The sequence below is a fragment of the Peromyscus leucopus genome, chromosome 12 (assembly GCF_004664715.2).
Source record: "Peromyscus leucopus breed LL Stock chromosome 12, UCI_PerLeu_2.1, whole genome shotgun sequence".
Taxonomy (NCBI): Eukaryota; Metazoa; Chordata; class Mammalia; order Rodentia; family Cricetidae; genus Peromyscus; species Peromyscus leucopus.
In genome coordinates this window covers 78,681,893-78,708,899 of record NC_051073.1, presented here as the reverse complement: position 1 = coordinate 78,708,899, position 27,007 = coordinate 78,681,893, and the positions used below count along the sequence as shown (strand labels likewise).

Genomic DNA, 27,007 nt, shown 5'->3' with positions numbered 1-27,007 from the left:
GCGTCAAACCACATGATCCCATAAAACATTCATCCTCTCCCGGCCCGTGCTGCGAGCGCCCCGCCAGTCCACGCCGCCGCCCTCGCCCTGCGCGCCCGCAGCCCGCGAGCCCAGCCCGGCCCGGTAGAGCGGAGCGCCCGAGCCTCGTCCCGCGGCCGGGCCGGGACCTGGCGGAGCGGCGGCGCCTGGATGCGGACCCGGCCGCGCGCAGACGGGCGCCGCCCCGAAGCCGCTTCCAGTGCCCGACGCGCCCCGCTCGACCCCGAAGATGAAGAGGGCGTCCTCCGGAGGTGAGTGTCCGCGCGGCTCCAGAGCCGGGCTGCGGCGGGGCGGCGGGGCGAGGGCACGGCCCGCGCTGCCGGAGCCGGGGACCGGTCGCCGGGCGCTCCCGAGGGCCACCGCAGTGCCACGCCGCGCGCTGGCCGCTAGCTGCTGGGCCCCGAGAGGGCGGAGCCCGCGGCAGCCGCAAAAGTTGCGGCTTTGCGGGAAAGTTGACGGCGACGGCGGGGCCAGGGATGGCGGGTCCGAGGTTCCAGATGTTGGACCAGGGCCGGGTGGAGGCTGCGGGCTGGAAGGGCGGGGTCCCACCTGCGAGCGCACAGGCGGCGAATGGGTTAATAAGCGGGGTTTGCAGAAACGTGGGCACTGGACCGAGATGGGGTATCTCGCCTGCCCGGCGGACTCAGCTCTGAAGCGGCTTCTTTGGGGGTCAAACGAAATAGGGATGAATAGGGGTGTCGGCGGCGGCAGAGGGCGTGGAGGACAGGGCAATCCCAGCGCTGTCCCTGGGGCAGGTAGCGAGGACACACACACAGATACACAAAGCAATGCCTCCTCCTCCGAGATCGGGAGGGCTCCTGAGAGTGAGAGGCTCCATTGAGGGGCGTTGGTGCTCGAAGCACCCCCTCCCTGGCAGCCCTGTGGGATCCCTCCTCCCATCCGGGTGCGAAGTCCCCGCAGTAGGGGCAGGGGAGGATGGGCTTCGTGTAGGCTGGGCATGCCTTACCTGGAGAATCTGGAGTGAACACATTGCCTTCCCCAGGTGCCCACCCTATCTACCCTGCTGATGTCCATGGTGCCGCAGGCTGCACACACGTTTCTTTGCACGTGTCTATGTGGGCTACATATGGTCTTGCACACCTCCAGTGCACACTTATACCAAATCTGCCCTAGTGTGCACAGGCGTAAACACTATGGGTGCACATACTCGAAGGGTACATATCGCTGTCCTCACTCCTGCCTACGTACCTATGACCACACGCATGCATTTACACATCTGCCTGCTGTGATCTTCATGCTTAGCACATGCTGGGGCCCCTTAGCAGGACCCACTCACAGGTAGATATGCACCGGTTTTGAGTAGGGAGGCTCTGGGCAGCTGGACCCACAGACAGAGGGGCAAGACCTGGAGTCTCCTTCACAGTGCTTGGGTCTGTGTGTGCAAGTACATGTGTGTAACATCGTATGTATCTGCACATATGTGATTGTGTGCATGACCACGTGTGCCCGAGAGCACATCTTCATATTTCAGTTTGCTTCTGGGTGTGGGTGCCCCTGTGTACCCAGGAGGGCTGTGGCTCTACCCTTCTCAAATCGGGACCAAACGCCTCGGGAATGTGTTTAGGGGTTTTGCTCGGTATCCCCAGCCCAAGCTGTGAGGTTCAGAGTCTTCCAGCCGCTCTCCCACCAGCCGGGGTGGGGGCAGCGGTGGCCTGTGGTGGCCTGGAATCTACCTGGGCAGGGAAGATTCTTTCCCCAGCTTGAGGTCAGCACCACAGTAGAGGAGTGTGAGCCTGGGCACACTTGGCTGCCTCTGTAGCTCCACCAACTGGGGCATCTGACCCAGCAGGGCCTCCGGGAGGCCCTGCCTTTAGCACATTGGCCGTTCCATCCCGGTGACCTTCTGGTGCGCTGCTCTGTGTTTCCCACCCAGCTCAGGTGGGTAACAGCTGGCCACTCCCTTCGTTAAGCCCAGACCCGTCTTCCCATCTCTCTCGTCCTACGCCAGCCCAGGGGAGGAAGGCGAGCTCCCATGGTAGGACCTCAGCCAGGTGTGGTCTGCCCAGATCCCTCCTGGCAAAGGGGAGCTCACTGGACCTGACAATTCGTCTTCTTAAAGAGCTTTCTCCCTGTCTCAGCTGCTGGTGGTCTGAGGTTGTTGGGGGCATTTCCAAGCTGATGCCCAGTGGGGTCTGTCCACATTTCCCAAGGAGGTGGCTTTGTTTGTTTTAATTTTTTTATACTATATATTTTATTATATTCTTTCCCCTTCCCTAATCCTCCCAGATCCTTCCCACCTCCCTACCAACCCAACTTCATGTTCTCTCTTTTTCAAGCAAAATAAAACAACCTAAGAAAAACAACAAAAACCAAAAAAAAAAAAGAAAGAAAGAAAAGAAAATCAAAACAGACAAAAAAAGAAAAAATCAGCAAGACAAAAAATACAAAAAGAGCTCAAAAAAAGGTCCATTTTGTGCTGATCAGTTACTCCTGGGCATGGGGCCTGTTCTGGATTGAGACAGGGTCTCACTGTGGCCCTGGCTGGCCTGGTCTCTGTGTAGAACAGGATGGCGATGTTCTCAGAGATCCACCGAGTGCTGGGATTAATGGCATGTGCCACCATGCCCTGTTCCAAGGAGTTTTTATTGTTGTTTTGCTTTGAGGCAGGTGCAACCATAGGACCTAGGCTGGCCTTAAACTTGGAGTCACCTCAGCCTCCCAAGTGCTGGAAATGCTGGCCTCAGCCCCCAAACCTTGCTTTCATAGGAGTTTGGGCCCCCAGCATTTCTGCTTTAAAATTCCCCAAATACGCTTTTTCAACTCCTAGTCAACAGGGGTTTTCCTGGGACTCCTGCCAATTTAAGCCCCTCCCTCCTCCTGGAAGATATGTTGGGATATTGAAGGAGGCTGTGAGCAGGGAGCGTGGTGGTGGGGAGCCTGTGGCTCTGCCCTGTGCCAGCAGGGCCCCTGCGAGCCTGTTTCCTTCGGGCGGGACTGACCTGTGGTGACAGAGTAAGAGCCATGCTAGTGGGGGGTCATCTAACAAGAAGTGGAAACCCCAGGGCTGCCCAGGGCCCTGGAAGGCGGTCTTAGCCCACTGTCTTGGAGGCTCAGGCTGGCCCACTGGCTGTGAAGAAGCCCAGACTTGCTGCTGTTTGTCCCAAGTGGTAAGTTGTCTGAGGGGAGGGCTCGGGTTTGTGGGATCACGCCTCCCTCTTGGCTTCTAGACCTGGCTTCCAGCACCCTTTCTTTGCCAGCCTCCTGGTACCATGCCCTCCTTGGGAGGGGAGGGGTCCAGCTGGCAAAGGAGGCAGAGGGAGCCCTTCTGGGGGCCGTGGCCTGGAAAGTCTCCCAGGAACCTCAGGCTGCGCATCCATGAAAGGGGTCAGGAGAAGGAAGACAGGTGTATGAGTGTGTGTGTGTGTGTGTGTACAACGGGAGAAGTGTATGAGAGGGTCTGACCCCATCAGTTACCGAGGCTCCTGGCACTGCACTGTACCTGGTCAGTGAAGTTTATGCTGTCCCCCCCCACCCCACCCCCGTTCCGTGAGCCCTGACTTTCAACCCTGGGCAGGGCTGCCTGACTCTCAGCAGCCAGCCAGGGCCTCGACCCTCAGACCCATAAGAACCGGCGTGGCTGTTCTGCCTGTCTCTTCGGGGCCTGGCACCCTCTGCACCCTTCAGTATGCCTGCCCTGTGGCCTGGCTACACGCAGCCAAGGTCACCTGTGCCATCCACGTGGCCAAATCCCAGATGCTGCATTTGCTCACCACCCTCCATCACTCACTTGCTCATTTGTGGCCTGCAGATCCTACTCTGATCAGACAATGGAGGAGCTGAATCCTCACTGATTCCGGGGTTAAGTGTGGTAAGGGACAGGTGAGCACACAGCCCTCAGTGGGAGCCTAGCAGTGAGTGTGGGGGACATGCCCCCCGTCTCCCTGCCTGTCCCCAGAGTGCGTGGGCCTGGCTGGGTCCCGTCACACCCGGTGTTTGGTACTGCAGATTCTTCTTTTGTCACTGTATTTTAAACACTTTGCACATCGGGAACTATTCTTGTGAATCATGCTTAAACGGTGAGTGTGGAATCCCTTCCTGAGAATGCACCAAAATGTACTCATTTAAACATGTCTCGGGCCCTTTGCATTGCCTTCAGCCATTCAGCTCGCCATATACACCCTGACAAGTCCTCGTCGGGGCAGGGACGTGTGCCCCTTCCCACACACCTGGGCCATCTTCCAGCCAGGGCCTAATCTGCCCCACCCCGCCCCCAGCCATCTAGGTCTTTTTATACATGTCACGTGGATGACGTGGTAAGTAGACCAGGATTCCGGCTGTAAGGGTGGCCATGTCTTCAGCGGACTCTTTGGGGGCCACCTCTCGCCAGCCCTGTTCACATAGCTCCTAGTACTTTGTGTGCTGTGGAAGGTTGGAGGCTGAGGTGGTTGGGGTGTTCCCATGCACCCCCATAATCTTCCCCCAGGGCTGCGAGACCCAGCAGATGGAGTTAGGAAGCAGGGGCTGTTGCTCACCTTCCCAGGTGTCTTTAGGGAGGTGCGGAGCAGGCAGAAGTCAGCTCCCTAAGTTGACCCAGGTGGGCCTGGCAGGCAGTAAGCCCCATTCAGCACACTGGCACGTGGAGGTGTCCGGAGCAGCTTGCCCAAGAGTGCTCTTCGGCCCTCCTGGGAATGGGAGGTCCATGGGATCTTATTGGATTTCACACAAAGGTTTGATGGTTGAATCTGGGGTAGGCTGGGTTAAGGTGCTCGGGCAGCGCCTTTCCCACAGGGTATCTCAGGGCCTTGGTTTCAGATGGGGCAGGCATCTCCAACAGGCAAACTATGGAACGAACTGCATGGCCTGGTGTATTCAAGAAGCCGTTTTGGGAAATGGTGTTGGGGGATCCTTGAGTGGGTGGAGGGACCAGGGGATGGGTAGGACGTCCCGCACCAAGCTGCACCCCTGAGGCACCTGGTGGATGGAAGGACAGGTTTCTCCTGGCATTGTAAGGCAATGTGCAAATTTAACCTTTGAATTTATGACTCTATTTCTTTGCAGCAAATGTCACGGGAAATGTCAGGCAAGGGCTAGAGCTGGGTGAGGGGCCCACTGAGGTAGGGGTGGGGCTGAACATGTTAGAGGGTCCAGGGTCTCAGACCAGAGTGAGGCTCTAGGGTGCTCGCTGCCTCCTGGGAGCCCTCTCAGATTGTCCCCGACCTGCCTGCAATCCCCTACACTGTGTCCTCGATTTGTCCCAACGATTGTGACCTTGTTAGGACGCTGGCTTTATTCACCCTCCTGCCAGGGCCCAGATGGGGCCAGCTTGGGAACCTGCCAGGAGTTCCCCCTCCTCCGAGTCCAGCAGCCGTGGGATCAGCTCCTGCGGTGCAGGCTTGCTGTGTGACCTTGGGCCCCACTGCTCTTTGCTGGTCACTGAGGTGTCATCCGTAGTCTGTGGCTGTTTACCAGAGTGGTCCTTCCAGCTTAGTGCCCTGAGGACCAGGAAAACACAGAGTCCTCCTCAAGATTAGCAGTGCAGTTCTCTGGGGGAGATGGCGGGTGGCATGAGTGGTCACAGTGGAGCTGGCTTGTGGCATCACTCGGCAGCTGGGCCAGGAGCAGGCCCTGCACACTAGCTACACAAGAAAGACTGAGCCGGGCAGTGGTGGCGCACGCCTTTAATCCCAGCACTCGGGAGGCAGAGCCAGGCGGATCTCTGTGAGTTCGAGGCCAGCCTGGGCTACCAAGTGAGCTCCGGGAAAGGTGCAAAGCTACGCAGAGAAACCCTGTCTCAAAAAACAAAAAAAAAAAAAAAAAAAAAAAAAAAAAAAAAAAAAAGAAAGAAAGACTGAAACATGGATGGGAAGCAGAAAAGAGGTGACGGCGCCTGGGAATCACAGCTCCCACCCTTATGTGCCCCGCCCCCACCCCGTGTCCAGTCCCGCTCAACCTGGCCTGGCAGTAGTTAATGCACAAAACCTGCCTCCTTGCCAGGTACCAGGCTAGTGCATCCAATTAGAGGTCTGTAGTGCCCAAGACCACTCAGCCTGCACCCATCTTAGCCAGATAGGCTACCCCTTAGGGTCACCGGCTTGAGCATCTCCCAGGTGGTGCAGGGGTGAAGAGACACCCGGGCACTTGCTCACACCAGTGAGGCCACTCATCTTTGCTGTGTTCCCCTGAGCATCCCAGGTTCCCCAGACTCAGCCAGATGGTGCCATATCCTCTACACCCAACATCCAAGCCCAGAGTCTGTGCCTCCTCCTCATCATCATCCCCAAAGACAAGGACAGTGTCCAGTCTGACCTCTTGCCTTATTCCCTTCTAGTCCTCACTGCAAGCCCATCACCGAGCCACCCCCTCCTTGGCCCATAGGCACAGATGCTCTCCATTCCACCCCGGGCTCTCTGCTTGCCGCGTGGCCTCTGCGCCTACCTGAAGTCTCTGCTGGCTGCCCCTAAAGCTCGTTTGCTCCCAGGGTGGGCCAGAAGATCTTGTGTGGGAACTGTCTCTTCTGCCCTTTGATGGGGACCGTCTTGTCACTGGGGTTCCAGGTGCCTACCTCCACGTCCTCCAAGCAGCCCACCCTGGCATGAGGGTTTGAGGAGCATGAGCAGTGGGCAGTCACCCCAGCAAATAGCTGCAGAGGGAGGTCCGGTCGGCTGCTGGGTATCAGCAGAGGAACATTCTTCCTGGCCACCTGCTTGCCGCTGTGTCTGCTGGGAAATACCCAAGCTGGTGGCTCTCAGGACTGGCAGTCAAGGGCAGCCTGGTTGGCCAAGAAGGCTGCAGATGAAGGCTCCAGAACCCAAGGCGGATGCTGGCGCCCGAGCCTCCCTGTTGGCATGTGGATAGTGTGAAGGTGGACACGCTGGTTAAAGCCAGCTGGCGGCAGGGAGTTTGATTTGGCCATGCTGGCCAGTTCCTGGTCATCCGGGTGATGGGACTCCTCCCAGCAGGCTGCCACACTCCTGTACCTCCCGCGTAGACCGAGGGAACTGGCTGTGGAAACAGATTGGTGATAGCTTTGGAGCCCTTGGTGGGAGACAGAGCCCCCAATTCCTGTACTTCCTCCGACTCTTGGTCAGTCCCACCTACTCTTGCCCCACCCCCAGACAGAAAGTGGGAATAGGTGTGTGAGCCCTGTGAGCTCCTGATCACAATCCTGTGCATAGCACTGAGGGCGCAGGAAGAGCCCATGTCTGGAGCACCCCCCCCCCCACACACACACACAGCCTGTCTACCAAGAGCGTCCTGACCAGTTGTCTTGAGGGGAGTGCTGTAGCTCATGGTCACTGGGAAGAGAGGGCATGGTGGGGTGAGGGTAGGGTACACATGCCCCAGGCAGGCCCAGGAGCAGCTAGGGAATGCAGAGAGAAGCTAGGATCTCCGTCGGGGACTGGGATGGGGGGTGTCTTCGTACCTTTGAGAAACATGAGGCGCAGCTCTGCCTCTGGGCAGGAGCCCGGCCACAGGAGCCTGGCTGACCCAGGAGTAGCACCTCCTTTATCTGGAGACTTTCCTATCTCCACTCAGCTGGCAGCCCGTGAGAGGGGCTGCTTGTGTGCCTACTTGGTCCTTGGAAGAAGTCCTGGCAGTGAACCCCAAAACTGTGTCTGGAAACAGAATTCCCCAGAAAGACAGGGTAGCTGCTATCTGAGCCTGGCCAGCCTCCAGAAGAGCAGTCCAGAGAGGGTTACAGGCCAGCCCAAGGTCACCCAGAACCTCCACTTGCAGTGCTGGTGACCGCTTCTGCCTCCACACTGCCCTGCCCAGCAGCTAGCTCCCTTTCACGGGGCTCTGCGTGCCCCCGAGAGCCTCTCACTCTTCACCTGGCCAAGATGTGTCCAGTGCCCCATCCTCAGACAGTACAGAGTGGCTGGTGCCCACCCTGCACCCATGATGGTGGCTTGGGAGCCTGGCAGAGCTGATCTCTCAAGTCTCCTTGAGGGCTGAAAACACAGACTTTCACCACTGTCCGAGGAAGTAGCAGACTGTTGGTGTTCCCCAGGAGGACTGCCCCTTGCCTGCCTGCATGCCCGTGAGGGCTGTGGTCCTGGGGGTGCCTCTGGGAGGGTCCTAGCCCTGCTGTTGGTAAAGCTGTTGGGCCCTGGGCTGCCCACGTGGAGGCTGGGTTCTGGGTGGCTCCCGTTGCAGGAAGGCGTCCGGAGGCATTGGCCTCTCCCTCCTTTCTCTCACCAAAGTCTTCTGGCGTCACCAGTTACAGGCCAGCCCTGTGCTGGGCAATGGAGACCTGGAGATCTTTGAAACATCTTTTCTCCCCAAGCCATCCCAGGTTCCAAAGAGATGTCCTCAAATCTCAAGAGAGAAAGGTGTGGTGTGGGGGCCAACAGAGCGGATGGGGGCCCTGAGGCCTGCCCTCTGTGTGGGGTCCTCCCTCTTGGCTGGGGAGGGGGGCTGGCTGTGCCGGAGCAGATGTCTCCCTGCTCCATGGGAGGCAGGGGCGCCAGGGCAGGCTGGCCTTTGGGCAGGGGAAGGGAGGAGGCAGGAGGAACTCACTGCACCGAGCCCCAGCAGGACACCCCCGTGGCTGTGTGTTCTGTGGCCTGACACGTGGTCTCTGCACACTGGGCCGTGTCCAGGCTGTCTTTCATCTCCCTGCCTCGGCCCCAATTTATGTCAGGCAGAGGCTGACACGAGGACAGGTGTGACAAGTGTCTGGCTTCCTGTTCGAAAATTGGCAAAAGAAAAACTCTTCCCATAAAGATATTCCATCTACATAGCTCCTGGATGTCAGTAGAGAGAGCCCATCACAGCCGAGACAGATGGTGGCCCTAATACGCTCCATTCTTCACCTGCTGCCAGAGCCACGGCCTGGCTACGAGGTGGCTCGAGGTGGGTGGGTGGGTGGGGGCATCAGACCTCTTCCAAGCCCTCCCTAACACTGACGCCTACTCCATTCCCACTCATCCCATAGGGCCTCAGTCACACCCAGCAACTCCAGGGGCAGTCCCTGGTCCCAGCATCTCCACAACCAGCCTGGTCCCCCTCTGGCTAAGCACTCCCCACCCCAAGACAGCTACCAAGACCCAAAGCCTCAGGAGATGAATTCCCAGGGATCTCCAGACCCTTAGGTCACAGGACTGACCATCTTTATCAGCTGTGACAGCAGCCCTTGGGAGGGCAGGATTTGCCACATGTGGTTCTGAGGTAGCAGATAGAGAAGGAGAGGCTCTCAGGCCAGGGCCGCAGTTCTGGCCAGGTTGTGGATGGTCCCTGTCCTTGCCTTGCCTGGGGACATCTGAGGTGGAGACCTGCTGTGGTCAGGATGTCCAGGACCCTAGTGCCCCATGGATAGAGCTTGTGGGCACTGCCTCCAGAGGGCTCCACAGAAGCCCTGTAGGTCCGAAGGTGGGCGGGAACAAAGCTAAGAGTGTCCAAAGAGTGGGAAGGATCCGATCCAGCCTCCTTAAAGAGGTGGGCGGAGTTCAGGTGAGAAGAGCCTCCTTGAGGCCATGGGCCTGGGAACAAGGCAGGCTTGCGCAAGGGGGAGCTGCTGGAACAAAGGCCTGCAGGAGGTAAGGAAAGGGGGGACTGGGCTTTGCCTCCACAGGTGAGGACAGTTCCTCAGGGAGAGGCCAAGTGCCTCTGGCAGTTCTGAGCTTGTGAGCTGGACGTCTCTTACGCAGCCACAGTGCACTGCCCTGCACGGACCAGGTAGGTTTCCTGACCTCTATTTCCAGATGAAAGAATAAACTTAGAGGTTGGGGACCCCACCTCAGCCTGTCCCCCCCCACATACACAAGTGGACCCAGGACTCCCAAACCCTGATAAACTCAGGGCTGCCCTACAAGATTGACTGTGGTGTGCAGGGACCTCAGGACACAGGACTGCTCGGGCACCAACATGAGACCAAACAGAACACGCCAGAAACGTTTTGGATTTTACCAGATCATACTCATGGCTGAAAACCTGAAAAGAAACTCCCAAGTTTTGAGAAGGAGGTTGTATTAGCTCATACTGCCGTAACAAAATACCGTGAACTGAGCATCACAAATGGGAGAAATTAATTTTCTCAGTTCTAGAGGCTAGGACTCCAAGATCAGTGTCAACGCAGATTCCAGTGAGCTACTTGTTCTGGCGGGCAGATGGTCTTCTTGCTGTAGGAAATGGCCTCTCTGGAGTCTCTGATAGGCCACTGATCACCTCAATGCCTCACCCTTCAGACCTTATCTTGAGGTGTCAATCTTAGCCACCCCCCACTAACCCCTCAAATACCATCATGTCAGGGGTAGGTTACACTGGTTACGCTCCTAAAGCGTCAACATTTAACCAAAGCAGAAGGAGTTCCAGCTGGGGCTGGGCAGATGCTCACGGGCTGCCCTTCCAGAGGACCCACATTTGGGTCCCCACCCGCATGGCATTTATAACCATTTGTAACTCTGGTCCCAGGAGATCTGAAGCCCTCTTCCAGCCTCTAGGGGCACTACATCCGCGTGGTACACAGATATACATGTAGGCAAAATACCCATAAACATAAACATTTCAAAAGGGAAAATAAAATAAAGGGACCCAGACTATTCTAGGATGTCACCTCATACAGGTCACACCCAGTGCCCAGCTCAGGCCTCTCATAGCTCTCACTACCAAGTCTCAAAAACCACTTACTTTTCTCCTGATCATGCTCCTAATGATTCCACAAAACATGGCTCCATCCTGTTCCCACCCCGAAGCCCAACACAAAGCGTCCGAGCTCCTAGGCCTCTGGGCTCTCAAAATAAATAGATAACAAACAGTAAGTCACACTGGGGGTTGGGACTTCAGCATATGTTTTTGGGGGAAGCTGAGTACTGTGGCTCATGTTGTAATCCTGCTACTTGGAAGGCTGAGGCAGGGAATCACCACGAGTTTGAGGCCAGCCTGGGCTACACAGTAAATTCTAGCCTAACTTTTCCAGCAGTGCAAGACAATATCTTAAAAAAAAAAAAAAAAAAAAAAAAAAAGCAGTGGTGGAGGGACAGTACAAACATCTATCCATCACATGAGTGAAGCCACTCGTGAGGGCCACTCAGAATCTCAGCACTTGGGGGCACAAGCCTCCCCCAGTCAGGAGATGATCAGTACCCCTCCAGCGCTGGCCATCCTCCGGGGATGCCATCTCTACAGCTACCCAGCGTCTGCCACTTGCTGGAGTGAGCATGTGGCCGCATGTGCCAAACATGCATAGTGTTCCTGCCGTACGCCTGTCACAGGCCATGGTTCTACCTCCATGGTGCCCCCAGGGCCCAGGGACAGAAACAAGGTGCACAGAGACTAGCTAGGTCTCTGTCCAGTCTCTGTGCCAGCCTGTGCGGCCGAGTGGGAACCTTGGCATTGGATGGAAGGTTGGGACCAGCTCTCCTGCCTCACAGATGAGAAACCCAGGCTCAGGAGGCATCAGTGATGACTGTTCTGGCCCGTGTAGCTGTACTTAAGCGTAACTGAGTCTCACTGCTGCCTTCCAAATCCTCAACAGTCACATGGGAAAGATGAGTGCAGCCAGACCTGGGACTAACCCCCTGACACCTGCTGGCCAAGTCATGATCACTTGGTGGCTGCTGCAGCCACCCCCAAAATAGCTAAGGAGTGGGTGGGGCCCGGGTGGAGGGAGGATGTGGCTGGCTTGCTGGATGCTGAGTTGTAAATATGCATCCCCAGGAAGAGGTGCTAAAGTAGGAGATGGTTCAGTGCCTCCGTGTGTCAGAAGAGGAGCGCCAGAGGCCCAGCTCTCCCACCCCCTAGCATTGTGCTCCAGGGAGGGAATAGAATGGAGCCATGTTTTGTGGAACCATTAGGACTATGACCAGGAAAGAGGTAAGTGGTTTTTGAGGCTTGATAATGAGAGCTGTAAGTGGCCCAGGCAGTGCCAGAGCTGGACAGTGGGCACTGGGTGTGACCTGTGTGAGGTGGCAGTCAGGTCTCCCAGATCCCCAAGGATTATATGGGAGAGATGTATGCAGCTAGATCTGGGAATGGCCCCTGACACTGCGGCCATACTATGGTCACTGGAGTGGCCCCCAGTAGGGCTTAGGGCCTGTTGGGGAGGGCACTCTCCCAGCCTGGTCCTTCCTCAACCCAAAGGGAGTCTGGGTCCTGGACTAGTATGGGGATCTTTTCACCTTACTTTTTAGACAGGGTCTCAACAAACCTAGAACCTGCTAATTTGTCTAGACATGCTGGCCAGTGAGCTCCAGGGGCCCTCCAGTCCCTGTCTTCCCAGTCCTGGAATCACAGGTTCACACTACCGTGTCTGGCTATTCTGTGGGTGCTGGGGATCCTAACTCAGGTCCTCACATTACCAACAGAGCTTTGCACTTTTTAGAGCTGCAGATAGAGGCCTCAGGAAAGCCACCCTGCGAGTCTGAGCTGACCTATGTTGTACCCTGGACAGAGGCGCTGCCCAGAAGTGAGGTTAGAGGTACCCGGTCTCCCTGGCTTCACAGCCCCAGGGCCACTGCCCTCCCCCCTTGATGCCTGACACAGCACCCTAAATGCAGCAGCATCAGGATGTAGCCAAAATACAGTGACCTCCTTTTCTGTAGGAGGCAAGAGTGCCTGGCTTCCACCCGCGCAGGTGAGAAGCCGCCAACAATTTCCATTCCAAATTGATTTCAAATAAGCAAGCGTTATCACACACAATCATATAGGAATAATTTATCACTCGTTAATAAAAGAGCAATTACTTATTCACATTGCCCCTGTCTGTGTGCTGTGGGCTTTGTCGCAGGTTTAAGATTGGGAAAAGAGAGAAGCTGAGGCTCGGGCTGAGGCCTAGCGGCTGTAGTCCTACTTCCAATCCCAGATGGCCCTTGCTGGCTTTCAACTACGTCCCCATTCCTCACAACAGCCTGAGATGGAGACCAAAGCCCGAACAGGGAGGTAGCACTGTGGACAGCGAGAAGTATCTGCGTGGGGGTTGGTCACGGTGATAGAACCAGAGCACAGTGGAAGTGGAGGGACCTCTGGGTTGGCTGAGGGAGAGGCTGCAGAGGTGAGCTTGTGAGCATCCCTGAAAGCGACTGAATTAACAGTGTAGAGTGGATCAGAGACCCAGGTACATTCTGGGCCACCCTTGGCTGAGCAGGGGCCCGCGCCAGTGAACGGCATGCCCCTGCTCAGGATGTCCATGCTCTATGCCCTCCAGCTCTACTTCCTAACCCAAGTTTGGCTCTGCTCAGGAAGGCACACTTCCTCTTCTCTTTCACGTGTCCTTCTTTCTTTCTTTTTTTTTTTTAAATGTATTTATTTATTATGTATGCAGAAGTGGGTGCCATATCTCATTACAGATGGTTGTGAGCCACCATGTGGTTGCTGGGACTTGAACTCAGGACCTCTGGAAGAGCAGTCAGTGCTCTTAACCTCTGAGCCATCTCTCCAGCCCTCACGTGTCCTTCTTTGTTCCTCCAGTGCAGTTGACTTTGTTTTTGTTTCTTTTTTTTGCCCCATCTAAGAGAGGGAGCTCTTCATTGGGTCTTTTATATCCCCCCTCCCCCCCCCCCCCCCCCCCCCCCCGTCCCATCTTAGGCCCATGCCCTGTGGCTCCATGACTTTCTTCTTTCGTGGGAAGCACACTGACTTCCGGGAGTATGTTTTTGTTTTGGCTGAAGCACCTGTGAGGAAGGTAGAGTGGAAGGCTGTCTGAGCATTCCCATGTTTGCAAATGTGGCCAAGCCAGACTGGCTGGGGCCGGAATTCCGTATTTCAAAGCGTTTCTTCGGAGTCCTGCAGCATTGCAGTTACCTGGCACCAGGGTGCTCTGGGGAGCTCTCTGCCACCTTGCATTACTTGTGACCAGCTTTTCCTCCTGGACTGAGCTTCCCTGAGTCCCCAGGAACCTAAAGTTTGCCGTAAATGCCCGGTGAAAGTCCAGGTCCTTGGCTCTAGGAAATTTTCTGGTATTATTTCTTGGGTAATTTTTTTGTCCTCCATTTTCTGTTCCCTCTTCATAGACTTGCCCTAAAACACATTTGACCTATATTTGCCCACTGAATCTCATTCAGTTTTTCTTTTTGTTTTTCTTTCTGGAAGATTTTCTTGACCTTGTTTTCCAACCCTTCTATTGATTCTTTTAATTTTAGCAATTCTATTTTTAATTTCTAGACACTCTTTCTTGTTCTCTGGTGACTCCTTGGTCATAGCACCCTGCTCTTGTCTGAAATCCACTTCTATCCCTGGGTGCACTGATTAGAATTTCCCCCCAATTTCTGGCTGTTGGTGACCCTCCGTCTGCCGCTTCCTGAATGACTTCCTTTGGTGTCTGCACTGGTGCCTTTTCCCACGTGTGTGATGGCTGCTGCTCACCTTTTCGGGGCCAGCGGGTTCAGGGTTCTGCTGAGATGGCGCATGTCAGCTGGCGGGTCCCGAACCATCAAGCAGGAGCTGCCCTGGGCTTCCCACATACTAAGAGTAGAGTCCCTCTCCCTGGATGGTTCTCTCCTCCCTACTCTCCACAGGGCATGCTCCCCAGTCACTGTCCTTCTGGAGGGGAGTGGACAGTGTCTATCTGGCTCACTGAGTGTGCTGTGTGGTGATGGTTGGGCAGAGTGGGGAGAACAGTGGTCCCTGGTGATGAAGGAGCAGCAGCTGATGCTGCCCGAGTTCCGGTCTCTTGGAAGGTGTGACAGGCTGTGCAGGACACAAACCTGCTGAGACGACTGTAGAGAGCGCAGGACACACAGCTAGGCTGTCAGGCACAGCCTAGCTGCCGGGCTATCCTTCCCTACAGACAGGGTATTCTCTGCACAGAGCAGGGACAAAACAGTCAGGCCAAGCCAGGGTGGTTCCGTGGCTCCAGGACACACCTGTGTTGAACTGTGCCTCACCTTTCCCAGCTCCTCACCTGAATCACAGTGACCCAGGCCAGACATACAGGCTGGCTGCACCCATCTTGGGTGTTAGACTCTAGGTTAACTCCTGGGGAGACAGGACACTAGCCCCAGCCCAGACCTTGCTGGGGACACCTCAGTGGGGATTCCAGGCTAGAGGCAGCCCTGGGTCCTGGAGAGGTGGTGCTGGCCCAGCATGATTCTCACATTGCTGTTGTGGTGACCGACTTAGGGGCCTGGCCTCTTCTCCAGCTCTTTAGCTACTCCCATGGGTGGAGCCTCAACCCTCAGCCAGCCCAAGGAACAAGGCTTGGGCTAAGAGGGGCCTGCTGCAGGGGATCAAGAAGGCCAGAGTAGCTATCTGTTCCTGCCCTGTGATCCCTGGGGGCTTGGGTAAGGCTGCAGGGATCCTGGGGCACAAATTATGTGCCTAGTCCCCTGGCCTCACTGGTACCCTGTTGGGTTTTGCCATGCCTCAGGGCCTTTATGTATGGAGTAGAAGTAATGATCACCTGCTCACTGTGCAATGGGGTGTCTTGGTCACTGTTCTGTTCCTGTGAAAAGACACCATGACCAAGGCAACTTGTATTTTTTTAAAAAGCATTTAATTGGGGACTTGCTAACAGTTTCAGAGGCTTAGTCCATTATCATCATGGCAGGGAGCATGGCAGCAGGCAGGCATGGTGCTGGAGGAGTATCTGAGAGCTGCATCCTGATTCCCAGAGAGAGAAAGAGACTGGGCCTGGGTTGGGCTTTTGAAACCCCGAAGTCCACCCCCAGGGCCACACTTCTTCTGACAAGGCCACACCTCCTAATCCTTCTAATAATACAGTGCCACTCTCTGGTGACCAACATTCAAATATATGAGCCTATGTGGGCCATTCTCGTTCAAACCACCACATGGGAGTTGTATCATAGGGAGGTCACGAAACCCTCAGCAGAGAGCTGTCCAGGAATGTTCCCTTCTTTCCTTCATCTTTCCTCTGTCCTGCCTTGCTACTGAGTCTCCAGTGAGGTTGAAGTTATGGTGGCCATGACAGTGCCTCCCTAGGAAACAGCTGCTCATCCAAGACACTCTGGAATGGCTTCAAACCTCTGGTGCCGGAATGGAACCTCCTGGGACAAGGCCACTGCTCACTGACCTGTGAGTCTCTGCCTTTGGGTGAAGCTGGCTTTTCTCCATGTGTGCTCCAAGCTTGTCTCAGCGTTTTCCATCCAAATCTTTGCTGTAGCTGGTATAGTGCTTATAGTGCTGGTGGTGGTGGTGGTGGTGATGGTGGTGATGGTGGTGATGGTGATGGTGGTGGTGGTGGTGGTGGTGGTGATGGTGGTGGTGGTGATGATGATGGTGATGATGGTGGTGGTGATGGTGATGATGGTGGTGGTGGTGATGTTGGTGCTGATTGATGATGATGGTGATGGTGATGGTGGTGCTGATTGATGATGGTGGTGGTGGTGATGATGATGGTGGTGGTGGTGGTGATGATGGTGATAGTGGTGCTGATGGTGGTGATGGTGGTGCTGATTGATGGTGATGGTGGTGATGTTGGTGCTGATTGAAGATGATGGTGGTGATGGTGGTGATGGTGGTGGTGGTAGTGGTGGTGGTGATGGTGATGGTGGTAATTTCTACCTTCTGGATCCTGAATGTCCCCCAGAGGTTCTTGTGCTGACCGCCTAGCCCCAGTCCATGGTGGGAAGTGGTAAAATCTTTAGGAGATTGGCTCTAGGGGAAGAAGTTAAGTTACTGAGTGTGCCCTTGAACACGTGTAAGGCCCCATCCCCTTCTCGTTCTTTCTCTTTTTTTTTTCCTGGATTCCATGAAGTGAGCAACTCCCCTGCTGGGCACGTCTGCCATGCCCTGCCTTGCCGTGGGCCCAAACCTCCAAAACCGTGAACCAAAATAAACCTTACCTCCCTGATAAGTGGACTCGGATTTCGTGACAGTGACAGAAAGCTGACTAACACCATGATGGTGATGATGACGGTGTGGTGATGACAGCGATGACCGTGCACAGTGATGATGGTGATTATGGTGTTGGTGACATTAATGACGGCTGATGGTGACGGTGACAGTCCTCGTGGTGATGGTGGTGATGTGACAAGAGTGTTGGTGATGACAGTGATGATGATGGAGATGCCCACTTTCAGTTTGTGACCCTGGCCATGGGTCTGCATAAGTAGCTGGTTCTGAGGTCATCAGAAGTGGTCCAGACCTTCCTGTTTATCAAAAAGTACTGCTTTCACCTTTTCTGAGCTAAGTATTCTCACCCATAACAAGTTCTTTGTTCTTAACTGTGAATGTCTGTTAGCCAAGGCTAGACTCGGACATTCTGCTTCAGCTTCCCTGTTTGATTTCCAAGCTGTGTTATATTATGCATGCTCAGTTTCTTGCCTCCTGACAGTGTCTTCAGCAAGATATTTGATTTTCCCTGACCCAAACGGAATTTCGGTACTCACTACTTCCCTTTCACACTGACCGCCAGTCCTCCCAGATGCTGATCTTGCCCGGTGTTCCTCTGAGCTAACCCTGCGCTAAGGTGAGAGACCACTGCGCTCGGCCTGCCCAGCCACATGTGTTTGGCGGGAACAGTGAGTGGTCTTCTTTGACCCTCGGGTTCCTTTTCCTTAGTCAGGAGGTTATGTAGCCTTGGCTGCACACAGTAGGTGTTCAGTCACAAAGCAGATGGGCAAACTTTCTGTAGGAAGGGCCCAGCATTGTGGGCCACACCATGCATTGTGCCAGCGTTACTGGACCGAAAGCAGCCATGGATCGTGGGTGAACACATAGATGTGGCTGCTTGCCAAAAATCGCCCTATTGCTAATGTAACAGCCAGCTCTTGGGCCAGGTTGCCCGGGGCCTCTCAGCCTTTCTTCTAGCTCCATGGACTCAGTGCTCTGGCCTTGGAGGGTAATTCCATGGGAGCATCTAGCTGAAGGGGTTGTATGCCCCTCCTGGCATACGTGTTCCCACTGGCCCTGCCTGCCCACCCTGCTGCTGCCGCTGCCTCTGTGACAGAGCTCTCTGGAGGCTGGGGCAGCCCAGCCTAGCAGGGTGTGCAGAGGCTCTATTAACTGACCTTCTCCAGTGGTCCTGTCTGCCTGCTTCCCTCCTGATGAGTGGCCGAGAGGCACAGTAGGTGGGTCCCAGAGGCTGCAAGCTGACCATGGCCTTAAGACCCACACATACTTTTCTTTTTAATAGCAAAGTAAGTTCGACCTGGGCAGAGGCCACCTCCCTGCTTGGTGGATCACGTTTTACAAATGCAAGAACGTGTGTGTGTGTGGAGGTGTCGTCTACTTCCTCTCGCTGCAGGTAGCAGACCCTCCTCTGGGTCCCAAGGTCTGCACAGCCCCCTCGTACCAAGGGATACTGGCTTCTGTAATACATTCATCCTGTTTTGCATACCACGTGTACTAACAACACAGTTCTGTGTCTACCCTCCCCACCCTTACTGGGTGTCCTCCAGCATATGTTCTTATCTTCCAGTTGAGGCCAAGTATATATAACTACCACGTGCACCCCAAGTCTCGTGTTTACCCCACATGCTGACACTCCAGGCCTCACAGGTCAACAGCAGATTTGGGGATAGGGTGGGAGACCCAGAAGCAGATATGAGACACAGAAGGCAGAATGCAGAACTATAGACCTGCCAGGCTAAGCACTCCATCCAGGGCAGCATCAGCTGGGCAGGAGGGGGTAGGGGCATTTGTGTGGCAGTCCTGGGGCTTAGACTATGGCCTAAGGAGGTCTCCTTCATAGGATACCTATGGTAGGGATATGCCAGTCATTGGTTGGTTGCTCATTAGTGTCCTGGGGACTGAAGTCTGGACTGGAAGATGGATTGAATTAGCAGCAGGACCACACAGGCCTGGGGTGGGAAGCAGGTAATTAGGCAGCATGTATTTGCTGGCCGCCTGATGCGGGCCACTAGCCTCTCGTTGGGGAGGGGACACTGAAGTCTCCAGATTCGGTGGGCATCAGCCAGGCAGAACCTCCAGGTGCTTGGCACCATCGGCCCGCAGGGCAGAGTTCACAGTGCGGGGTCTGGGAGGAGAGTATCAGGGTGAGCCGGGTTCACAGGGTGGGGTCTGGGAGGAGAGTATCAGGGTGAGCCGGGTTCACAGGGCGGGGTCTGGGAGGAGAGTATCAGGGTAGGATATACTGCTGAACCTGGTGAGGCTCTGGAGCCCTTTAGGTAATGGAAGTGGGACCAAACATGAATTCCTCGAAGAGATTGGCAGCACACGCCTGTAATCCCAGCTACCTGGGAGGCTGAGGTAAGAGTATCTCAAGTTAAAGCCTGGGCAGCTTCATGTCCCTGTGTCTCAACAATAAGACAGAAAGGGCCGGTCATGGTGGTGCGTGCCCTTAGCTGCAGCACTCAGGAGGCAGAGGCAGGTGGATTTCTCTGAGTTCTCTGGTGACAGAGGATAACCTGACGCAGTCAAAGGCCATTTCCAACAGCTCTGCTCCAGTTGCAACATGGCGTCCAGCAGCCAGAACACATGCAAGGCCTCAGTTTCCCCACTGGGGCATGTCATCTTGGGTCTCGTATCTGCCGGCCGTGGTCAGTGACCTTACCAATATCGACCTGGCCTGCCTGTTTTGCTCTATAGTCAAGATCAATAAGAAACAAGGCCTCAAGGGGCCAGGCCAGGGCAGCAGATGCTGGTGGCCACACCCCCAGAGACACAGGGTGGCCTTCCTCTGTGGGGGCCGCTGCCATCTTCCTGCCCCAGAAAGCACAGTGTGAATGCAAGCTGTAGTCACTGCACGTGTCCGTGGGCCCCAGGGTGGGTGTGAGAAATGAGTGAAGACGGGGTACAGATGGGTCAGTAGGGACGGGCTGTCGGGAGTGGGGAGTGGGCCCAGAGAAGGTGTCTTGACTCTCTGCAGTGTGGGGATGACATCGGTCCCTCCACCCTCTCCCAGAGCTATTTCTGGCCTTGTATGCTGAGCTGTTCTGCCTTGTAGCTGTGGTCTCTTCTGCACTGCCTCAGCAGGCAGCCCCTTCTACAGCCTCCTGACTCCGGCTCAGGATATCGGAGGAGATATCCTCCCAGCCATAGGTAGCCCGGGAGATCCCCGTGCCCCCGGGCCTATCCAGCAGGCCAGAAGTCCAGCACCCGCTGGCTGCCCTGGCCACGTAGCAGTTGTCCTTCATGAGCTGGCTGGGCTCTCCTTGACAGTCCTCCAGGTACACACGCCCCACCCTCACCTCACCTCCCTTTTAAACTGCCTCTGTCAGGAGCAGGGCTCCACTACTCACTGCCTCGGTCTCCTGATCTGTAAATAGATGATGGGGATGGAAAGAGCGTGAGATGCTCCGTGGCACTGAGTAGAGGCTTTTGGACCAGTGGGTAGGCTCCCTCCAGAGTCTGTGGGGGTAGTCATTGAGAGAGACACCAGGACCCAAGGACACAAGTCGGTGCCCTGAGTCTGAGGCTGTCAGCCTACACTGTTGCCCGCCTCATCAGGGGAGGACAAGAGGACATCCTCGCGGGGATGTCAGGCTAGGCTAGGGTGGCGGTGGAGAGAGGGAATGTAAGAAGGCAGCGGCTGGGGAGATGCTAGAGAAGGCACTCAGCTCAGCAGCTCACCAGGCTGCTGAGGTGAGCTGCTGACCTCAGCAGTGCCTGCCTGCTGGCTCAAGTGGCCGCTGGGCAAGGCCCCAGAAGCCTCCACCCCACCTGGCCCCTCCCGCTCCCATTCTCCCTCTTCACATCCTCCGGTTCCCTGGCTTCTTTCCCTCTGCCCCTGCCCTCTTTCTGCTTCCTATTTCCTCCCTGGTCCTCTTTCCTCTCCTTCCATCTCTTCCATCTCCCTCTTCCTCCCTCCCCCTCCTTCCTCCTCAATGAGTGTGATTCTGGGCTCTTGACTCAAAAGAGCTGTTAGTGCGGATGCCGGATGCCAAGTGCCCAGTGTGGCCATTGGCTGTATCCTGCCTGATCAGGCTGCCCCAGGTGGAGGAGGACCCCGGGGTCTGTATCCAGTTATTGCCCTCCCTGGGAATTCTCCAAGCCATGTGCACTAGAATGCCAGCTCTTTCCACTATCACCTCATCATGTCCCTGTGGCTCCCTAGATGACCTGAGCTAAGCCACTGGCCATGACCCAGTTCCAACAGCCAGTGAGTTCCCCACGGAAAAGCCCCGGAGGAGACCCACACACAGTCTGATGAAAACTGACTTGGGTATGGCTGGAGAGATACCACTTTGTGCATAGCTTGGACGGCTGGCTGAAGTGGCTGCTGGGTCCTGAGGGTCTCTGCATGGATTCCATGTGAGAGGGATGGACCCCAGGACCACTTTCTGCCCAGGGGGACATGAAAGGGGCTGGTTGAGAGTGGCGGGTGGAGACCTCCGGGGAGCAAGAGGGCCAGGCTGCTCCCCAGAAGGAAGGCCGTCTCCAGTGACAATCTGTGGGCAGGTTTCGGAGTGAACACAGAGTATGGAGGGGTCCAGACCTGAAGTTCAGAGGCCTGTGGCTCAAAGCACTGCGGAAGCCACAAAGATGAGCCAAAGCAGGCCCTGCAAGGCGGCAGAGAGAGAGACTGAATATGGCAGCCCTGGGGTGGGGTCAGGGAACATCCGCACCGCCTGGTCAGGTGTCCGGTGTTTCCCCAAACCCCTGCTGTGAACACAAAGCTGTGCTGCAAAGTTGGGTTTGATTATCTCATAAAGAGATGCCCCCTCATGCTTGCTCAGCTCAGGGGTTGCCATGGAGACCAGCGGGCAGGCCCCAGGGGGGGCCGGGCTGGAGCCAATTACTGTGGCTCCGGCAGACGAGCCTACCCCAACCCCTGTGCTCACGGGACAAGTGAGAAGGGCCGCCTCTTAGAAGTTGATTTCCAACAGGAACACAGCTGTGTCTTCCCGTCCGCCTGGTGAGACTGAGCACCGCATAGCGGCTCCTCCGATTGTCCACCTCCCTACTGTGGCTCAGCCCTGGACCCCCACTGACCCTAGCTGAGCTATCAGTGGGCAACCTCAGGACTGGGAGCTACACTCTACCAGTGTGGTGTGGTGGATGGCACAGAGATCGGTGTGTATGTGAGGTCCAGTTGGCAGCATGGCGTTCTGCAGAATAGGCAGTCTGTGGCATGGCAGGGCTGATAATGTGCCCCCTCCCCAGGAACCCATGCTAGTAAAATCTCCAGCCTGGCCCTGGGTGCATGAAAGCCCCCCACTTGCCCAGCCTTGGGTTCTGAGGTCAGAACCAGGAAATGCTATGCACATGGTATGGTGTCCTGTTGTGACCACAGTTAGGGCATTAAGGGGTGTCCCCGGGAGGGCATGTAAGAAGAGAATGTGAGAGCCTCCTTAGACAGAGCCTCAGGCCCAAGTGCAACCCACACATGGCCAGCCCAGGGCGGGGCAGGGGGCGGGCATCCATGGGTCGAGGGCTCCTGGGCCTGACTTACCACCGTAGCTGCCACCAAATGACCCCAGGCCCAGCAAACCCAAGCTCCTTGAATGAAGTCACTGAGTCTGAGAAGAGGGCTCCCAGAGCCGGAAAGCTTGCAGGGCTGTTAGGCTTGCCTGGCCTGGGGGGCTCCGGAGTTGAGCGGCAGAATGCACCACACAGACAAGGACCCTTTGTGGTAAGGGGCCGGGGTGGAGGAGTAGCAGTCCCCAGAGGTCAAGGCTGGGTAGGGAAGGCTGACTCCGGGTCTTCTCCTACCTCCAAGCAGTTAGCCAGCCTGGGCCTCCTGTCTGCAGAATCCTGCTCTTAGCTAGCTGCCAAGATAGGTGTTAGCTGTCAAGACAGGTGTTAGCTGTCAATGACGGTGTTAGCTGATAAGCCATAACCCTCCCAGGGGGATTCACATTTTAATAGACTCACTCCTGAAAGAGCCTTCGGCATTCGGCAGAAATGGGGCTCTAGTGACAGACCGAGGAGCTTGTTCCTAGGAATGTGGCACCCCAGCCCTCGTCCTTGGCCACACCTAGGTATATCTGGCCCAGGGACCAGGATGGGGCCTGATGCCTCGGGCCCGCCAGGGAAGTAGGATGGTAACAGGGATGGGCAGGAAGGCTGGGAAGGGATGGAGCAGAGAATGAGGCCGGGGGAGGAGGCTGCAGAAGGTGTTCAGAGCCAAGTCAGGAAGTGCTTAAAAGGGAGGCTGTGTGGAGGAGGGAGCAGCCTGCCCTGGGGGCCTGGGAGAGGCCCTCCCTCCCCACCTCCCCCACTCCCGCTCCTCTTCCTCAGATAGCTGGTAAGGAGACCTACCCCAGCCTCAGGAGACCCCTACAGACAAAGCCCTTCAGGGGCTCAACATAGCTTCCATTTTGGCATGAGGGGGTTCTCTATAATTCCAGGGGTTATCAAGAGCTGTAGAGGCCTGGACAGGGCGTGGATTGTGAGCCTCAGCCTTCCTCCACAGCCTGGGCCGAGGGACCTGGTAGGCCTAGGGATGAGTCTCAGGCTGCTCCTACGGTGTTTTTCAGACTCCCCTTTTCCATCTTAACCTGTAGCCTGGTGGGGCTGAGTTGGCCAGACCAAGGATAAGGCTAAGACCAATGGAGACAAACAGGTCCCGGGGCTGTGTGCCCCGGCGTCCTGAGACGGTGTGTGCAGCTGCCCCAGAAGGCCTTCACATAGGTGTTTTTGGTGGCTGACTAGAGTGACCCTAGGGGGTGAGCAACAGTCCCGATAGCAGGTGTGTGCGGAAGGGTGGCATGAGGGTTTTGGGGTGCAGGCATGATCACCAGTGTGGAATATGTGCCTCCAAGGACAGCTTCCAGCCCAGTATTGTCTGTATGTCATGGAAGGCAGAGGTCCTACAGCCCCATTCGCAGAGCTGGCAGGCCAACCCAAGGAGAACTGGTCTCAGCATCAGCTCCCACCTCTTAGGGCCCTGGTTTGATCACCTTTTCCTCTGCCTACAGGAAGCCGGCTGCTGGCATGGGTGTTATGGCTACAGGCCTGGCAGGTAGCAGCACCATGTCCTGGTGCTTGTGTGTGCTACAGTGAGCCCAAGGTGACAACCAGCTGCCCCCAGCAAGGCCTGCAGGCTGTGCCCACTGGCATCCCAGCCTCCAGCCAGCGAATCTTCCTGCATGGCAACCGCATCTCTCATGTGCCAGCTGCCAGCTTCCACTCATGCCGAAATCTTACCATCCTGTGGCTGCACTCAAATGCGCTAGCCCGGATTGATGCCACTGCCTTCACGGGCCTGACCCTCCTGGAGCAACTAGACCTCAGTGACAATGCACAGCTTCGCGTCGTGGACCCCACCACCTTCCGTGGCCTGGGCCACCTGCACACGCTGCACCTAGATCGATGCGGCCTGCAGGAGCTGGGCCCCGGCCTGTTCCGTGGACTGGTGGCTCTTCAGTACCTCTACCTACAAGACAACAATCTGCAGGCGCTGCCCGACAATGCCTTCCGTGACCTGGGCAACCTCACGCACCTCTTTCTGCATGGCAACCGTATCCCCAGCGTGCCTGAGCACGCTTTCCGTGGCCTGCACAGTCTCGACCGCCTCCTCTTACACCAGAACCACGTGACTCGTGTGCATCCACATGCCTTCCAGGACCTCGGCCGACTCATGACCCTCTACCTGTTTGCCAACAACCTCTCCATGCTCCCCGCAGAGGTCCTAGTGCCCCTGAGGTCCCTGCAGTACCTGCGACTCAATGACAACCCCTGGGTGTGTGACTGCCGGGCACGTCCGCTCTGGGCCTGGCTGCAGAAGTTCCGAGGTTCCTCGTCAGAGGTGCCCTGCAGCCTGCCCCCACGCCTGGCTGGCCGTGATCTGAAGCGCCTGGCTGCCAGTGACCTAGAGGGCTGTGTCGTGGCTCCAGGGCCTTTCCACCCCATCCAGACCACTCAGCTCACTGATGAGGAGCTACTGAGTCTCCCCAAGTGCTGCCAGCCGGACGCTGTAGACAAAGCCTCGGTGCTGGAACCCGGACGGCCAGCTTCTGCTGGTAATGCACTCAAGGGTCGCGTGCCCCCGGGTGACACCCCACCAGGCAATGGCTCAGGCCCACGGCACATCAATGACTCTCCGTTTGGGACTTTGCCCAGCTCCGCAGAGCCTCCACTGACTGCTCTGCGGCCTGGGGGTTCCGAGCCACCAGGACTGCCCACCACCGGTCCCCGCAGGAGGCCAGGTTGTTCCCGAAAGAATCGCACCCGCAGCCACTGCCGTCTGGGCCAGGCAGGAAGTGGAGGCGGTGGGGCCGGGGAAGCAGAGGGTTCAGGGGCCCTGCCTGCTCTGGCCTGCAGCCTTGCTCCTCTGGGTCTCGCACTGGTACTTTGGACAGTGCTCGGGCCCTGCTGACCAGCCACCAGCCACCAGGTGTGTGTACATATGGGGTCTCCCTCCATGCCGCCAGCCAGAGCCAGGGACAGGTTCCGTGGGGCAGGCCAGGCCCTCCCTGACAGATGCCTCCCCACCAGCCCACCCCCATCTCCACCCCATCATGTTTACAGGGTTCCGGGGGTGGCGTTTGTTCCAGAACGCCGCCTCCCACCCGGATTGCGGTATATAGAGATATGAATTTTATTTTACTTGTGTAAAATATCGGATGACGCGGAATAAAGAGCTTTTTTCTTATGCTGTGGCCTCTTGGGCTGCGGTACTGTGGGTGGTGAGAAACGAGGGTGGGTCCCAGCATAGCATCTCCTTCAGACACCGGCACAGAAGGCCTGAGGAGAGAGAACTGCCCACCCTCACTGGTGGGGCAGTCTGGGCCGCAGTGGGGGTGGGGGCCGCGTACAGGAGTGAAGTGACATTCTCGCCGTCCCCCAGCTGCACGGGTGCGGTTGTCCCGTAGCTGACATCCTTGAGCTCAGCCAACTTCCCTGAAAGCTGGGCTGACTACTGCCCGGCTCGGCACAGCGCTGAACAAACTGTCTTTGTGAGGACATCTACTCTGGGGCTGTCCAGCCCAGGAGGAGGCTGCGAGTGAGATGTAGAGCCCATGCTCCCGTTGCTGGAGAATGACCAGGAGTAGGGTGGCTGCAAAGGTGATCTCAAGACCACGCAAGGACTGTGGGCACCTTCATATCGCTGCCCCAGGCCACAGCCTGCATGCCTGGGTGCCTCACACCACCCCACAGCCCTTGAGGATCCACGTACCCACGAACACACGTGAGCTCATAACAGACACACATGGCAGAGCAGAGCCTCGCAGACACGTGTGTGTGCATGTGCTTAAAAACGGCACAGACAAGAAGATGCATGTGTGAGTGAGTCCCTGAGGCCTGAGCTGGGAAAGCCTCAGACAAAGGGGAGAGAGCCTCTTGGCCAGAAAACTGTGGGTGGAAGTAGTGGTGAGGGGCACAGGACGGGGGTCTGCCTCTCCCACAGGGCAAGAGCTGGGAGGAAGGGAGGCGGAAAATGCAGGGACTGGGGGAGGGAACTGGGGGAGCCAGATGGCCACGGGGGCGGCCAGGGATCCAGAAACTCAGGGAGGAGGCTGGGATGGGGGAAATGTGCTCACAGTCACCATCTGAGGAAGGACCGGGGGCAAAGGTAGGGTGCTGAGGCCCTGTCTGGCTTTGCCCTTCCTCAGCAGGGAGCCTCTTCCAGGAATCCCTCCCCTCCCCCCAGCTGGGCCTGCTGGTGATACCACGTATACCCGCATAGCTGTCCACACGGACACCTGCAGTTTGTCCTTCTGCACAGTGGACGCTGGCCTGAGCGCCAGGCCTGGGCATCACTGTTTGTCCCAAGGCTGGGGACGCTGCACTTGGAGCAGGTCTCACAGGTGAGGTCACTGCTTGCCTAGGGTCTGCCAGCTCCTCTCAGGAGGCATCCTCCAACACCTTGTTTGCCCTCACAGCCCTGGCAGAGGCAGCTCTATGCACAGCCTGTGAAGAAGACAGCTACCATCGGCACTCCCCGGCACCCTGGGAGGCTGCTGGCCCGCCCCTGGTGGACAGGGGTCTTCATCGACTCCCCCCACCCCCAAGGAGCTCCTGCCCATTTGAGAAGACCAACCCAGCCTGCTGAGTCCAGGGGAGGGGCAGAGCTGGGAGGTAAGGCTACGTGTTCCGAAATGTAAGTCAGGACCATTGGCAAAGAACCTTAGAGGCTCTGAGCTGGACGTGTACAGCAGATATCGGCACTTTCGGTGGCTTGCAGAACAGGGTCCCATCTCAGTTCACATGCCCTTAGGATCAGGGGCTTCACTACCTATGCTGAGCTTACCCCGCACTGACA

General features: G+C 56.7%; 1 protein-coding gene across 1 annotated transcript; it reads left to right on the top strand.

Annotated features, from left to right (window-relative positions):
- Positions 1-25,396, top strand: Rtn4r (reticulon 4 receptor). Its single transcript, XM_028854171.1, has 2 exons — positions 1-290; positions 23,721-25,396. Exons 1-2 carry the CDS (start codon positions 269-271, stop codon positions 25,118-25,120), a joined length of 1,422 nt encoding a protein of 473 aa, XP_028710004.1. The 5' UTR covers positions 1-268; the 3' UTR covers positions 25,121-25,396.
- The last annotated feature ends 1,611 nt before the right edge of the window (positions 25,397-27,007 follow it).

Bases quoted from the DNA above. Each gene is read 5' to 3' on its own strand.
- Rtn4r (XM_028854171.1), top strand. From the start codon at position 269: ATGAAGAGGGCGTCCTCCGGAG. The intron at 291-23,720 runs GTGAGTGTCCGC...CTCTGCCTACAG, and splicing joins GAAGAGGGCGTCCTCCGGAG to GAAGCCGGCTGCTGGCATGG.